The sequence below is a fragment of the Heptranchias perlo genome, unplaced genomic scaffold, assembly GCF_035084215.1.
Source record: "Heptranchias perlo isolate sHepPer1 unplaced genomic scaffold, sHepPer1.hap1 HAP1_SCAFFOLD_178, whole genome shotgun sequence".
Taxonomy (NCBI): Eukaryota; Metazoa; Chordata; class Chondrichthyes; order Hexanchiformes; family Hexanchidae; genus Heptranchias; species Heptranchias perlo.
In genome coordinates this window covers 469,280-486,050 of record NW_027139055.1, presented here as the reverse complement: position 1 = coordinate 486,050, position 16,771 = coordinate 469,280, and the positions used below count along the sequence as shown (strand labels likewise).

General features: G+C 54.0%; 1 protein-coding gene across 5 annotated transcripts; it reads right to left on the bottom strand.

Annotated features, from left to right (window-relative positions):
• Positions 1 to 919: 919 nt before the first annotated feature.
• LOC137309710 (uncharacterized) lies at positions 920 to 16,313 on the bottom strand. 5 transcript variants are annotated; one of them, XM_067977789.1, is made up of 9 exons: positions 15,956 to 16,313; positions 13,039 to 13,212; positions 12,064 to 12,221; positions 8,485 to 8,683; positions 7,186 to 7,282; positions 5,788 to 5,959; positions 5,384 to 5,527; positions 2,899 to 3,029; positions 920 to 1,509 (listed from the first exon to the last, which is right to left on the bottom strand). In XM_067977789.1, exons 1-9 carry the CDS (start codon positions 16,249 to 16,251, stop codon positions 1,447 to 1,449), a joined length of 1,434 nt encoding a protein of 477 aa, XP_067833890.1. In that variant the 5' UTR covers positions 16,252 to 16,313; the 3' UTR covers positions 920 to 1,446. The 5 variants fall into 5 exon arrangements, with proteins under 5 accessions (XP_067833890.1, XP_067833891.1, XP_067833894.1 ...); XM_067977790.1 differs by having other exon boundaries at positions 12,121 to 12,221; XM_067977793.1 differs by lacking the exon at positions 15,956 to 16,313 and adding an exon at positions 14,246 to 14,329.
• Between the last annotated feature and the right edge of the window lie 458 nt (positions 16,314 to 16,771).

Genomic DNA, 16,771 nt, shown 5'->3' with positions numbered 1-16,771 from the left:
GGGCGTTGGGGAGAGTTATAGAACAAAGAGATCTAGGAGTACAGGTTCATAGCTCCTTGAAAGTGGAGTCACAGGTGGATAGGGTGGTGAAGAAGGCATTCAGCATGCTTGGTTTCATTGGTCAGAACACTGAATACAGGAGTTGGGATGTCTTGTTGAAGTTGTACAAGACATTAGTTAGGCCACACTTGGAATACTGTGTACAGTTCTGGTCACCCTATTATAGAAAGGATATTATTAAACTAGAAAGAGTGCAGAAAAGATTTACTAGGATGCTACTGGGACTTGATGGTTTGACTTATAGGGAGAGGTTGGATAGACTGGGACTTTTTTCCCTGGAGAGTAGGAGGTTAAGGGGTGATCTTATAGAAGTCTATAAAATAATGAGGGGCATAGATAAGGTAGATAGTCAAAATCTTTTCCCAAAGGTAGGGGAGTCTATAACGAGGGGGCATAGATTTAAGGTGAGAGGGGAGAGATACAAAAGGGTCCAGAGGGGCAATTTTTTCACTCAAAGGGTGGTGAGTGTCTGGAACGAGCTGCCAGAGGCAGTAGCAGAGGCGGGTACAATTTTGTCTTTTAAAAAGCATTTGGACAGTTACATGGGTAAGATGGGTATAGAGGGATATGGGCCAAGTGCAGGCAATTGGGACTAGCTTAGTGGTATAAACTGGGCGACATGGACATGTTGGGCCGAAGGGCCTGTTTCCATGTTGTAAACTTCTATAACTTTAAAATTAGAGCTCGGCCGTCCAGGGGTGATGCCGGGAAGCACTTCTTCACAGCATCGAGGGGCTGAATGGCCTCCCCCCCTGGTCCTAGGTGAACTTTGTCCTATCTGGCAGGAGCCAGAAGCAAAAGTCCACAAAAAGATTCTTATCTTTAAACAAACAGGCCTCCTGGGGGAAAAAAAAACACATTTATATATATATAAAAAAAATCAGTTTATTGATTCGCAAATCGACAGATTAAAACACAAGCTTGACAGTACTGAAGGCCAGTCTCAAAACAGTCACAGCAGTTGATTTTTTAAAACAAAACAGCGAGTTTAAAAGCTTGCTCCTCTGTGGCAGCGTGCGTGCAATCCTTTTCAGACCCAGGTCTGGCGTTTGAAAGTTATCCTCTCCAGGCTGCTGCCATAGTGCGTGACCCGGGAGGCCAGAAATAAGGCCCTGTTATTAAAATAATTCGGTCAGCGGCAGGTTGAACGGCCCAGTGGTGTAAATTGAAATGCCTGCAGTAGCGGGGGCCTGCCAGCAGCGGGCGCGACATTCAGCACCCACTACCGACCTCGAGTGGCGACCCCCTCCCCTAGAACCGCTCCTTCAGAAAGCGGGGGAACGGGGCCCAGAGACCGTCTCCTGCCCAACTCCGAGGCGAGGATGCTCGGTCGCTCATCGTCACAACGCCGGGAATCTAGGGGCGGTCTGAAAATCCTCGGCATCGTCACCCCAGGATGGGCGGCAACCTTCCTGGGGATTTCCGGGACCGTAGATTATACTTGGAAGGCTGCGGGGAGAAAGGGGAGAGAGAGAGAGAGAGAGAGAGCACAAGGTTATTTTAGCCACTCGCCAAATCCTCCTCTCCTACACTCACTTCTTCCCGGGCGGGGGGCTCTCTCTGGGGTACGGTTCCCACACGTGCCCCTCAGCAACACTGAAGGTCCCGTCAGATCCTACCTGGGGAAGCTTTGAATTTCTATTCAGTTTTGAAAAATCTGGAAATAAAGACAGGAGGAGGCCATTCAGCCCCTCGGGCCTGCCCCGCCATTCAATTAGATCACGGCTGATCTGTCCCTCAACTCTCTAATCCCGCGATACCCTCACCCAACAAAAATCTATCCATCCCCAGTCGCGAAAGCTCCAAATCAGTAAAGACGACAGTGAAACTCATTAAAAAAAAACCCAACCGGTTCACTAAATGCCCTTCAGAGGGAGGAAACCTTCCGAGATCTGTCTCCAGTCCCACACCCATCGTGGTTGGCTCTTAACTGCCCTCTGAAGTGGCCGAGTGGAATCAAACTGCGACCACCTTCTCAGGGGCAACGAGGGGACGGGCGATAAATGCCGGCCTCGCCAGCGACAACACATCCAGAGAATGAATTTTAAAGAAATAGTGTTGGCGTTTTACACAGTAATTCACATCAAGGAGGGGCATAATCTCCTCTTCCACGTTCCCCCTCTATCCCGAACAGGTGGATATAAAGCAGAGGCTTGTTCTCCCTCTTAGGGATGGTGTGTAGCGTAGAGAGAGAGAGAGAGAAGGGGACACGAGAGTGAGCAACCCAAAGAGAATCCCAGGTTGAAGAGTCAGGCAGAAGACGAGCAACGTCAAGAGTTCACACCTAGTTTGGATTGGAAGAGACGGTGGGCCATGGCCCTCGCCCCCTCCCTCCCTACCTCCCTAACCTCCTCCAGCCCCTACAACCCTCCGAGATCTCTGCGCTCCTCCAATTCCGGCCTCTTGTCCATCCCCCGATTCCCATCGCTCCGCCATTGGCGGGCGTGCCTTCAGCCGTCTCGGCCCTAAGCTCTGGAATTCCCTCCCTAAACCTCTCCGCCTCTCTCTCTTTCCTTTAAGACGCTCCTTAAAACCCACCTCTTTGACCGAGCTTTTGGTCACCTGTCCGAATATCTCCTTTCGTGGCTCGGTGTCAAATTCTGTCCTGCGGAGGGCCTTGGGGGGACGTTTTACTCCGTTAAAGGCGCTATATAAACGCAGGTTGTTGTTGGGCACAGACCTGCCTCTCACCAAAACCACGGCGAGAAGGTTCACACGTTGCCCTCGCTGGGTTAAAACCCTCCCTCCCTTCCCGCGTCCCTTCAAACAATCCCTGTTCCAATCGGACAGGAACCCGCGCCCCCCCCGCCCCCCCCCCGATCAAATTAGTCCACTCACCGACTCGGAAACCAGGATGTTGTAGACAGAGACATCAGACGGCCTGGCGATTCGTCGCCTCGCGGCCGATCGAGATGGTGAACGCGGAGGGGCAGCGGTTTTCTTGGGCGTGCTGGTCGGAAACGCAGCGACTGGGGGAGGAGAACAGAGCAGCACGCGTTCCAAGTCAGCACTCCCAACACCTCAGCCTGGACAATATTCTCCCCTGAATTTACTGGGTATTGCATCACGCCCTGGCTCAGTGCGCCTCACTCCCCCCTCTGGGGTCAGACGGTCGAGGGTTCAAGCCCCCCCCCCCTCACTCCAGAGACTCGAGCCCCGTAATCCAGGCCCCGACACTCCCACCCGGTCCGGTACTGAGGGAGCGTCGCACTGTCGGAGGGGCCGTCTTTCGGATGAGACGTTAAACAGAGGCCCCCCCCCGTCTACCCCTCTCAGGTGGGACGCAAGAGATCTGTCCCTGCCGTGGGAGAGTTTAATGGGGACAGTGTAGAGGGAGCTTTACTCTGTATCTAACCCTGTACCTGCCGTGGGAGAGTTTAATGGGGACAGTGTAGAGGGAGCTTTACTCTGTATCTAACCCTGTACCTGCCCTGGGAGTGTTTGACGGGACAGTGTAGAGGGAGCTTTACTCTGTATCTAACCCTGTACCTGCCCTGGGAGTGTTTGATGGGACAGTGTAGAGGGAGCTTTACTCTGTATCTCACCCTGTACCTGACCCTGGGAGTGTTTGATGGGACGGTGTAGAGGGAGCTTTACTCTGTATCTAACCCTGTACCTGCCCTGGGAGTGTTTGATGGGACAGTGTAGAGGGAGCTTTACTCTGTATCTAACCCTGTACCTGCCCTGGGAGTGTTTGATGGGACAGTGTAGAGGGAGCTTTACTCTGTATCTAACCCTGTACCTGCCCTGGGAGTGTTTGATGGGACAGTGTAGAGGGAGCTTTACTCTGTATCTAACCCTGTACCTGCCCTGGGAGTGTTTGATGGGACAGTGTAGAGGGACCTTTACTCTGTATCTAACCCTGTACCTGCCCTGGGAGTGTTTGATGGGACGGTGTCGAGCGAGCTTTACTCTGTATCTAACCCTGTACCTGCCCTGGGAGTGTTTGATGGGACAGTTTCGAGGGAGTTTTACTCTGTATCTAACCCGTGCTGTTCCTGCCCTGGGAGTGTTTGATGGGACAGTGTAGAGGGAGCTTTCCTCTGTATCTCACCCGTGCTGTACCTCCCCTGGGAGAGTTTGAAGGGACAGTGTAGAGGGAGCTTTACTCTGTATCTAACCCTTGTACCTGCCCTGGGAGTGTTTGATGGGACAGTGTAGAGGGAGCTTTACTCTGTATCTCACCCTGTACCTGACCCTGGGAGTGTTTGATGGGACAGTGTAGAGGGAGCTTTACTCTGTATCTAACCCTGTACCTGCCCTGGGAGTGTTTGATGGGACAGTGTAGAGGGAGCTTTACTCTGTATCTAACCCTGTACCTGCCCTGGGAGCGTTTGATGGGACAGTGTAGAGGGAGCTTTACTCTGTATCTCACCCTGTACCTGCCCTGGGAGTGTTTGATGGGACAGTGTAGAGGGAGCTTTACTCTGTATCTAACCCTGTACCTGCCCTGGGAGTGTTTGATGGGACAGTGTCGAGGGAGCTTTACTCTGTATCTAACCCTGTACCTGCCCTGGGAGTGTTTGATGGGACAGTGTAGAGGGAGCTTTACTCTGTATCTAACCCTGTACCTGCCCTGGGAGTGTTTGATGGGACAGTGTAGAGGGAGCTTTACTCTGTATCTAACCCTGTACCTGCCCTGGGAGTGTTTGATGGGACAGTGTAGAGGGAGCTTTACTCTGTATCTAACCCTGTACCTGCCCTGGGAGTGTTTGATGGGGACAGTGTAGAGGGAGCTTTACTCTGTATCTAACCCTGTACCTGCCCTGGGAGTGTTTGATGGGACAGTGTAGAGGGAGCTTTACTCTGTATCTAACCCTGTACCTGCCCTGGGAGTGTTTGATGGGACAGTGTAGAGGGAGCTTTACTCTGTATCTAACCCTGTACCTGCCCTGGGAGTGTTTGATGGGGACAGTGTAGAGGGAGCTTTACTCTGTATCTAACCCTGTACCTGCCCTGGGAGTGTTTGATGGGACAGTGTAGAGGGAGCTTTACTCTGTATCTAACCCTGTACCTGCCCTGGGAGTGTTTGATGGGACAGTGTAGAGGGAGCTTTACTCTGTATCTAACCCTGTACCTGCCCTGGGAGTGATTGATGTCGTAAATCAGGTGCCTGCAATCAGTCCCCACAGCCAATATCCACGGCAACATCGGAACAGGAGAAGGCCGTTCAGCCCCTCGAGCCTGTTCCGCCATTCAATTGGATCTCGGCCTGATCTGCATCTTAACTCCATCTTACCCGCCTCGGTTCCTCACCGTCGCAAACACAAGTGAAGACGCTCGAGACCCATCCAGTCTGAAAAGACCCTTCGTTCCTACTCACACTCAAGATCCAGGGCTGTTCCCGACGAGAGAGATTCCTCACTCCCCATCCTCGTGTCTCCAAACCCAGAGTCCACCTCCTTCAGTCTTCCCTCCTTCCACTGACCTTCGGCGGGCTGCAGGAGGGGCGGCCTTATGATTTTCTCTTGAAAAATACAAGAGGTTGCGTTAGATGCGCTGCGTCCCGAGGCGGGGGCGGGTAGTCGAGAATATGGGAGTCAGACGCGATGCACCCCGCAGTCAAATAGCCAGACACACTGCGGCGTGGGAGAACCCCGATCTCTCCGTCAGAGCCCCCCCCACACAAGTTCCCACAGCCCCTCACCGAACGGGGACGCCGCAGGCTCCTGCGGTTCCAGACTCGCGCGCCCGCCCGCCCCCCCGAAATGGAGTCAAGCCGCTCACCCGCCTCCTCAATCATGCGCTGCAGGCTGCTCTGGGTCTCCCGGAGGCTGCGGAGGACCTCCAGGCTCTGCTTCCCCACGTCCTGGTACGTCGCGCCAAAATACACCAGCACCAGAACCCCCGAGATCACCATCAGCTTCCGCAGCAGCCAGATCCGGGAGTAGATTCGCTCCTACGACCAGGGGGGGGGGGGCGGGGGGGAAAGAGACAGAATCAACATTATAAACTGAGGATCCCCAGTCCAGCCTGCTCCCTCTGTCACCCACAATCGTTCCCAGTGTGTACTGTAAACATACAGGAGCAGACACTGAGACACACACGGGCCGTACAGTCCCAGACAGGAGTGAATCGTTCCCTTTTACCCAGTGTGTACTGTACAATGTACAGAAGCTGACACTGAGACACACACGGGGCCGTACAGTCCCAGACAGGAGTGAATCGTTCCCTTTTACCCACTGTGCACTGTCCATGTACAGGAGCTGACACTGAGACACACACGGGGCCGTACAGTCCCAGACAGGAGTGAATCGTTCCCTTTTACCCACTGTGTACTGTACAATGTACAGGAGCTGACACTGAGACACACACGGGGCCGTACAGTCCCAGACAGGAGTGAATCGTTCCCTTTTACCCACTGTGTACTGTACATGTACAGGAGCTGACACTGAGACACACACGGGGCCGTACAGTCCCAGACAGGAGTGAATCGTTCCCTTTTACCCACTGTGTACTGTACATGTACAGGAGCTGACACTGAGACACACACGGGGCCGTACAGTACCAGACAGGAGTGAATCGTTCCCTTTTACCCACTGTGCACTGTACAATGTACAGGAGCTGACACTGAGACACACACGGGGCCGTACAGTCCCAGACAGGAGTGAATCGTTCCCTTTTACCCACTGTGTACTGTCCATGTACAGGAGCTGACACTGAGACACACACGGGGCCGTACAGTCCCAGACAGGAGTGAATCGTTCCCTTTTACCCACTGTGTACTGTACATGTACAGGAGCTGACACTGAGACACACACGAGGCCGTACAGTACCAGACAGGAGTGAATCGTTCCCTTTTACCCACTGTGTACTGTACAATGTACAGGAGCTGACACTGAGACACACACGGGGCCGTACAGTCCCAGACAGGAGTGAATCGTTCCCTTTTACCCACTGTGTACTGTACATGTACAGGAGCTGACACTGAGACACACACGGGGCCGTACAGTCCCAGACAGGAGTGAATCGTTCCCTTTTACCCACTGTGTACTGTACATGTACAGGAGCTGACACTGAGACACACACGGGCCGTACAGTACCAGACAGGAATGAATCGTTCCCTTTTCCCCACTGTGTGTGTGTCAGATCTCTCATTATCTCCGATGAATGCCTTCCACTAACCGTGTACTCGAAGCTGGAATCAGAGGGCCCCATTTGTGATGAATAAACAAGTCTCTCCAGGTACACAGTGAAGCAAATCAGCATGAATAGTATCAGCCTAGGGAAAAGCAGGGAAAGGTGAATCAGACTGAAATCAAACAGGAGCTCTACTCCAGTCTCAGAATTAGCTTTTATACAGAGTAAAACTCCCTCCCCATCAAACACTCCCAGGGCAGGTACCGCACGGGTTAGATACAGAGTAAAGCTCCCTCCACACTGTCCCATCAAACACTCCCAGGGCAGGTACAGGGTTAGATACAGAGTAAAGCTCCCTCGACACTGTCCCATCAAACACTCCCAGGGCAGGTACAGGGTGAGATACAGAGTAAAGCTCCCTCTGCACTGTCCCATCAAACACTCCCAGGGCAGGTACAGGGTTAGATACAGAGTAAAGCTCCCTCTACACTGTCCCATCAAACACTCCCAGGGCAGGTACAGGGTTAGATACAGAGTAAAGCTCCCTCTATACTGTCCCATCAAACACTCCCAGGGCAGGTACAGGGTTAGATACAGAGTAAAGCTCCCTCTATACTGTCCCATCAAACACTCCCAGGGCAGGTACAGGGTTAGATACAGAGTAAAGCTCCCTCTACACTGTCCCATCAAACACTCCCAGGGCAGGTAGAGGGTTAGATACAGAGTAAAGCTCCCTCTACACTGTCCCATCAAACACTCCCAGGGCAGGTACAGGGTTAGATACAGAGTAAAGCTCCCTCGACACTGTCCCATCAAACACTCCCAGGGCAGGTACAGGGTTAGATGCAGAGTAAAGCTCCCTCTACACTGTCCCATCAAACACTCCCAGGGCAGGTACAGGGTTAGATACAGAGTAAAGCTCCCTCTACACTGTCCCATCAAACACTCCCAGGGCAGGTACAGGGTTAGATACAGAGTAAAGCTCCCTCTACACTGTCCCGTCAAACACTCCCAGGGCAGGTACAGGGTTAGATACAGAGTAAAGCTCCCTCTACACTGTCCCATCAAACACTCCCAGGGCAGGTACAGGGTTAGATACAGAGTAAAGCTCCCTCTACACTGTCCCATCAAACACTCCCAGGGCAGGTACAGGGTTAGATACAGAGTAAAGCTCCCTCTACACTGTCCCATCGAACACTCCCAGGGCAGGTACAGGGTTAGATACAGAGTAAAGCTCCCTCTACACTGTCCCATCAAACACTCCCAGGGCAGGTACAGCATGGGAATGTGGGGGTCTCACAGGGGCTCCTCTCTCTTACACCCAACCCCAGTGAGCCTCAGGACCTTGCTCCGGCGGTGCGTGGGGTGGAGGTGAGCAGAACGGCCACGGCGAAGGCCAGCAGGTTGTAGAGGATGGAGTAGAAGGCCGTGGACTCCACCATGACGAACTGGTGCAGGTAGGAGAGGCGCTGGAAGATCTCAGCAAAGATCAGGCGCTGCTCGGTCGTCGACTCCTGCATCTCCCGGAACACCTGGCGCACACCTGGAAACGACAACGAAAGCTTGCATTTACATAGCGCCTTTAACATCCCAAGGAGATTCGCAGGTGCATTAATATCAGACTCCGAGTCACATAAGGAGATATTAGGACAGGTGACCAAAAGCTCGGTCAAAGAGGTAGGTTTTAAGGAGCGTCTTAAAGGAGAGAGAGAGAGAGGCGGAGAGGTTTAGGGAGGGAATTCCAGAGCTCAGGGCCCAGGCGGCTGAAGGCACGGCCGCCAATGGCGGAGCGATGGGAATCGGGGGATGGACAAGAGGCCGGAATTGGAGGAGCGCAGAGATGTGGGAGGGTTGGAGGAGGTTACAGAGATAGGGAGGGGGAGGGGGGGGGGGTCGAGGGCCGTGGAGGGATTTGAAAACAAGGTTGAGAATTTGAAAATTGAGGCATTGCCGGACTGGGAGCCAATGTGGGTCAGAGAGCACAGGGGGCGATGGGTGAATGTTGGTGCGAGTTAGGATACGGGGTGGGGAGCAGAGTTTTGGACGTGCTGAGGTTTACAGAGGATGGAAGACGGGAGTCCGGCCGGGAGAGCATTGGGATAGTCGAGTCTGGTGGTGACAAAAGGCAGGGATGAGGGTTTCAGCAGCAGATGGGCAGAGGCAGGGGCGGAGACGGGCGATGTTACAGAGGTTGAAGTAGGCGGCCTTAGTAGAGTATCTGTTATTCTATATATAAACCCCCCCCCGAACCCCTCGATTAGATTCCAGTCTGTAACTCACTCCCGGGTATCTGTTATTCTATATATAAACCCCCCCGAACCCCTCGATTAGATTCCAGTCTGTAACTCACTCCTGGGTATCTGTTATTCTATATATAAACCCCCCGAACCCCTCGATTAGATTCCAGCCTGTAACTCACTCCCGGGTATCTGTTATTCTATATATAAACCCCCCGAACCCCTCGATTAGATTCCAGCCTGTAACTCACTCCTGGGTATCTGTTATTCTATATATAAACCCCCCGAACCCCTCGATTAGATTCCAGCCTGTAACTCACTCCTGGGTATCTGTTATTCTATGTATAAACCCCCCCGAACCCCTCGATTAGATTCCAGCCTGTAACTCACTCCCGGGTATCTGTTATTCTATATATAAACCCCCCCGAACCCCTCGATTAGATTCCAGTCTGTAACTCACTCCCGGGTATCTGTTATTCTATATATAAACCCCCCGAACCCCTTCGATTAGATTCCAGTCTGTAACTCACTCCCGGGTATCTGTTATTCTATATATAAACCCCCCGAACCCCTCGATTAGATTCCAGCCTGTAACTCACTCCCGGATATCTGTTATTCTATATATAAACCCCCCCGAACCCCTCGATTAGATTCCAGTCTGTAACTCACTCCCGGGTATCTGTTATTCTATATATAAACCCCCCGAACCCCTCGATTAGATTCCAGCCTGTAACTCACTCCCGGGTATCTGTTATTCTATATATAAACCCCCCGAACCCCTCGATTAGATTCCAGTCTGTAACTCACTCCCGGGTATCTGTTATTCTATATATAAACCCCCCGAACCCCTCGATTAGATTCCAGCCTGTAACTCACTCCCGGGTATCTGTTATTCTATATATAAACCCCCCGAACCCCTCGATTAGATTCCAGTCTGTAACTCACTCCCGGGTATCTGTTATTCTATATATAAACCCCCCGAACCCCTCGATTAGATTCCAGCCTGTAACTCACTCCCGGGTATCTGTTATTCTATATATCAACCCCCTGAACCCCTCGATTAGATTCCAGTCTGTAACTCACTCCCGGGTATCTGTTATTCTACATAGAACCCCCCCCGAACCCCTCGATTAGATTCCAGTCTGTAACTCACTCCCGGGTATCTGTTATTCGATATAAACCCCCCGAACCCCTCGATTAGATTCCAGCCTGTAACTCACTCCCGGGTATCTGTTATTCTATATATATAAACCCCCCCGAACCCCTCGATTAGATTCCAGCCTGTAACTCACTCCCGGGTATCTGTTATTTTATATATAAACCCCCCCGAACCCCTCGATTAGATTCCAGTCTGTAACTCACTCCCGGGTATCTGTTATTCTATATATAAACCCCCCCCGAACCCCTCGATTAGATTCCAGCCTGTAACTCACTCCCGGGTATCTGTTATTCTATATATAAACCCCCCCAAACCCCTCGATTAGATTCCAGCCTGTAACTCACTCCCGGGTATCTGTTATTCTATATATAAACCCACCCCGAACCCCTCGATTAGATTCCAGCCTGTAACTCACTCCCGGGTATCTGTTATTCTATATATAAACCCCCCCGAACCCCTCGATTAGATTCCAGTCTGTAACTCACTCCCGGGTATCTGTTATTCTATATATAAACCCCACCGAACCCCTCGATTAGATTCCAGTCTGTAACTCACTCCCGGGTATCTGTTATTCTATATATAAACCCCCCCGAACCCCTCGATTAGATTCCAGCCTGTAACTCACTCCCGGGTATCTGTTATTCTATATATAAACCCCCCCGAACCCCTCGATTAGATTCCAGTCTGTAACTCACTCCCGGGTATCTGTTATTCTATATATAAACCCCCCCGAACCCCTCGATTAGATTCCAGTCTGTAACTCACTCCCGGGTATCTGTTATTCTATACATAAACCCCCCCGAACCCCTCGATTAGATTCCAGCCTGTAACTCACTCCCAGGTATCTGTTATTCTATATATAAATCCCCCGAACCCCTCGATTAGATTCCAGTCTGTAACTCACTCCCGGGTATCTGTTATTCTATATATAAACCCTCCCGAACTCCTCGATTAGATTCCAGTCTGTAACTCACTCCCGGGTATCTGTTATTCTATACATAAACCCCCCCGAACCCCTCGATTAGATTCCAGCCTGTAACTCACTCCCGGGTATCTGTTATTCTATATATAAACCCTCCCGAACCCCTCTATTCGATTCCAGTCTGTAGCTCACTCCCGGGTATCTGTTATTCTATATATAAACCCCCCGAACTCCTCGATTAGATTCCAGTCTGTAACTCACTCCCGGGTATCTGTTATTCTATACATAAACCCCCCCGAACCCCTCGATTAGATTCCAGCCTGTAACTCACTCCCGGGTATCTGTTATTCTATATATAAACCCCCCGAACGCCTCTATTAGATTCCAGTCTGTAGCTCACTCCCGGGTATCTGTTATTCTATATATAAACCCCCCGAACTCCTCGATTAGATTCCAGTCTGTAACTCACTCCCGGGTATCTGTTATTCTATATATAAACCCCCCCGAACCCCTCGATTAGATTCCAGCCTGTAACTCACTCCCGGGTATCTGTTATTCTATTTCTAAACCCCCCGATTAGATCTCGAACACTTGCCCGGACCCACCTTGTGTTGATTGCTGGAGTGTGACCTTCAGTGCGTCTCCGTTCTGCAGGATCTCACCTTGTGTCCTCAGAGTTGCGTTCTGGGCGTCGATCATCTCCTTGGCCATCTGATTGGTCGTTTCCAGTTGCCTCGCGACGCTCTCCGAATTCACGGTCAACCTGAAATCATTTGCCGAAGAGGAGTATTAAAGTTTTAGGGTTCGGATAAAGTTAATTAAAGATAATTAAGAGAAACCGTTCCCATTGGCGGAAGGGTCGGGAACCAGAGGATACGGGTTTAAGGTGATTGGCAAAAGAACCAAAGGCGACATGAGGAAAAACTTTTTTACACAGCGAGTGGTTAGGATCTGGAATGCACTGCCTGAGGGGCTGGTGGAGGCAGATTCAATCATGGCCTTCAAAAGGGGAACTGGATAAGTACTTGAAGGGAAAAAACATGCAGGGCTACGGGGAAAGGGACGAACTGGATTGCTCTGACAAAGAGCCAGCACGGGCATGACGGGCCGAATGGCCCCCCTTCTGTGCTGTAACCATTCTATGATTCTAAGTATGATGGGAATGTGTTGCAGGTGTGAGTGCGACATCTGGTGCCGCTGATCGAGGGATAAATATCGGCCCCAGGACCCCGGGGTGAACTCCCCCCCTCTGCCCCTATTCAAATAGCGGCCTTGGGATCGTTCACGTCCACCCGAGAGGGGACAGACGAGGCCTCGGTTTAACGTCTCACCTGAAAGACGGCCCCTCCCGACACTGCGGCGCTCCCTCAGTACCGGCGGGGGGAGTGTCGGGGCCTGGATTACGGGGCTCGAGTCTCTGGAGAGGGGGCTCGAACCCTCGACCTTCTGATTCAGAGAGCGAGACCCCTCCCCACCGAGCCACAGTTCAAGCCTTCCCAGTGAGATACACCCCCGCCCCACCAAACACAAACAGCCAGCCAGCCTCCCGCTCCCTCCCTGACCAGCGGGGAGGCCCTTACCTCTCAATAGTCTCCTCGGCCTCTTGCTGCCAAATCTCATTCTGCAGGTAGTAGCAGATACTGTGGGCGTGGGTGAAGAACTCAGTGTAGGCTCCGAACGCCACCGAGTCCATGTCCTGGGTGCAGGCCAGAACGGTGCTGGACTCACCGCACGGCGGGAAGCTCTTCCCGGACCTGGTTGCGAGGCAGAGAAGGAGCCCAAATCGAGAGGTTAGAAAGTTACCGCAGCGACTGGGCGCCTGATCCGTAACGCACGAGATTTTCCCTCGTCACAGGGCAGCGGGTAACTTGTCCCTTGGAGGGGGGGGCGGGGGGGGGAGAAATGGGTGTTTGCCCTCACCTGAAGGTACCAACTCGTGCTGGGCCCGGTTCTACCGGGAGGCCATGGGCTGGGTGGTCATGTGCGAGCTTAGACTAGCAGGAAACCCAGCCATACAGGTCGCAACGGTAAAATCCACCCCACCCCCCCTCTCCTACTAGATCACGACCGGAGGACGTCCCAAATCCCCTCACAGCCAACAAAGACCTTTTTTCTTTCAAGTGCGGTCACTGTTGCAATGTGGGAAACGCGGCAGGCGATTTGCGCACAGCAAGATCCCACAAACAGCGACGTGATAAATGACCAGAGCGTCTGGGGTTTTTTTTTTAAATAAGGTGTTGGTTGAGGGGTAAATATCGGCCCCAGGACACCGAGGAGAACCCCCCTATCCCCCCCCTCCCTGCTCTTCTTCCAATAGCGGCCGTGGGATCTTTTACGTCCCACCCGAGAGGGCAGACAGGGGGGGGCCTCGGTTTAACGTCTCATCCCGAAAGACGGCCCCTCCGACAGCGCGGCGCTCCCTCAGTACCGGCACCGGGGCGGGGAGTGTCAGGGCGTGGATTCTGTCAGTCTGGAGTGGGAGTTGTAGTGGGTTAAACGGGTCTTCCGTCTCATTCGCAACTTGTCGGATCTTGCTGTGCGCAAAACGGCTGCCCCGATTGCCCTACGCAGCAGCGGCTGCACTTTGGGACATCTCGAGGGGTTCGACAGAGATGAAATTCCTTCCCTTGCTCTCTGCCCACCAGTACGCCTAAATAAAAGGCCAGTCACAGCCCTGCAGAATTTAGAAAGGAAAAGGTTTTGACATCAAATACCAGGTTGTGAATCGGTAGGTACAGGCTGCACACAACCGCAGACATAAATAGATTAAATATCAGTCAAACTCACATCCTGTTATGGCGTCTCCATCCTGTTTGTACACTATTTGCTTAACTTTATTTTTAAGATACAGAGTAAAGCTCCCTCCACACTGTCCCATCAAACACTCCCAGGGCAGGTACAGGGTTAGATACAGAGTAAAGCTCCCTCTGCACTGTCCCATCAAACACTCCCAGGGCAGGTACAGCACGGGTTAGATACAGAGTAAAGCTCCCTCTACACTGTCCCATCAAACACTCCCAGGGCAGGTACAGGGTTAGATACAGAGTAAAGCTCCCTCTACACTGTCCCATCAAACACTCCCAGGGCAGGTACAGGGTTAGATACAGAGTAAAGCTCCCTCTACACCGTCCCATCAAACACTCCCAGGGCAGGTACAGGGTTAGATACAGAGTAAAGCTCCCTCTACACCGTCCCATCAAACACTCCCAGGGCAGGTACAGCGATCCAGAGCAGGAATCCCGCCCACTGAAAAGAAAAAAAATCTGGGCTGGTGTCAGGACTGAGCTCAGCCTCAACGCCCCACGCGGTCGAATAGCCCGTTGCTGCTCATCGTCCAGACTCGTGCACCAGGAGCGGGTGTTTGAATGAGGTTTGAGATGACGACCAGTGCCCATATCCTGGCATGAGGAGGGGGTGGGGGGGAATTAAATGGTATCACTTTCAATTACCACCCTGATTTCAGTCTGTCTTGTTGTGTTTGTCGATCTGTCTCTCAGTTAGTGAGATTTTGCCACTGTTTCTGTCTCTCCCTCCCTTCTTGTTTGTCCTTCCTTATCTCCCTCCCCTTCTGTTTGCTTCTCGCTCCATCCTTATCTGTCTCTCCCACCCGTCTCTATCCCCCCGCCCTCCCTCTCTCTCCCCCCATCCCCCTCTTCGTCCTCTCCCCCACCACTCTTTATCCTCCCTTTACTCTCTCTCCCCTTCCCTCCCTTTACTCTCTCTCCCCCTCCCTCCGCCTCTCAACCCTCCTCCCTCCACCCCCTCTCCCTCCACCCCCCTCCTCTCCCCCGCCCTCTCTCCCTCCGCCCCCCTCCTCTCCCCCGCCCTCTCTCCCTCCGCCTCTCAACCCCCTCCGCCCCCGCCCCCTCCCCCCCTCTCTCCCTCCCCCCCTCTCTCCCTCCGCCCCCTCTCTCCCTCCGCCCCCTCCCTCCCTCCGCCCCCTCCCCCCCTCTCTCCCTCCCCCCCTCTCTCCCTCCGCCCCCTCCCCCTCCCCCTCTCTCCCTCCGCCCCCTCCCCCTCCCCCCCCTCTCTCCCTCCGCCCCCTCCCCCCCCCCCCTCTCTCCCTCCGCCCCCTCCCCCCCCTCTCTCCCTCCGCCCCCTCCCCCCCCTCTCTCTCCCTCCGCCTCTCAACCCCCTCTCTCCCTCCGCCCCCTCCCCCCCTCCGCCTCTCAACCCCCTCTCTCCCTCCGCCTCTCAACCCCCTCCCCCCCTCCGCCTCTCAACCCCCTCCCCCTCTCAACCCCCTCCCCCTCTCAACCCCCTCCCCCTCTCAACCCCCTCCCTCCCTCTGCACCTCCGCCTCTCAATCCCCTCCCCCCCTCTGCACCTCCCCACCCCCTCCTCCTCCCTCCTCCCCCCCTCTGCACCTCCCCACCCCCTCCTCCTCCCTCCCCTCCTCCTCCTCCTCCTCCCTCCCTCCCCTCCTCCTCCTCCCTCCCCTCCTCCTCCTCCTCCTCCCTCCCCTCCTCCTCCTCCTCCTCCCTCCCTCCTCCTCACCTCTGTAAGTGACAGTGAGCGAACGCCAGCGCGATCCTGCTCTGCTGCTCCTCGTCCAGCTGCCGGCAGCCGCGGTCCACCCTGCCCAGGGCCTCCTTCCAGCACCAGCCGTACCCGTCCTGCTCGGCCAACTCCCTCACCATCGACAGCTGCTGCCGGCCTTCCTCCAAGAGCCCGGGCCCCCGGGCGGACCCCAGGCCGAGTGCGGGGCTCCGCCGGCGGGACTCTCCTCGGGCCGAGCCCAGGAAGAGCAGGAGCCCCAGCAAGGCCGGACCAAGCCTCGGACTCGGGCTCATCGCTGCCCCCCTCGGACCGGACTTACTTCCAGCGGCGATTTCAAACTTCCCGCCCCCTTCCCGTCTCCCGATTGGCCGCCGCGTCGGAGCTGCGCAGCACCCGATTGGTTCAAGAGACGTCAATCACACGGGACGGCCGGCCCGCCCCCTCCCCGTCTCCCCATTGGCCGCCGAGTGGGAGCGTGATCGCTTCCGATTGGCTGAAGAGACGTCAATCACACGGGGCGATGGGCCCTCCCCCTTCCCTTCTCCCGATTGGCCTGCTCTGCGCGAGTAGCCGCTTCGGATTGGCTCAAGAAGCGTCAATCAGATGGGATTGAGAGCCCGCCTCCGTCTCCTGATTGGCCGTAATGTGGGCGTTGGGACGCTCCGGATTGGCTGAAGAGACGTCAATCACACCAGTCGGGCAGCCCGCCCCCTCCCCGTCTCCCGATTGGCCGCAGTGTGGGCGTGGGGACGCTCCCGATTGGCTGAATAGTTGTCAATCACTCCCGACGGCCAGCCCGCTCCCTCTCCGTCT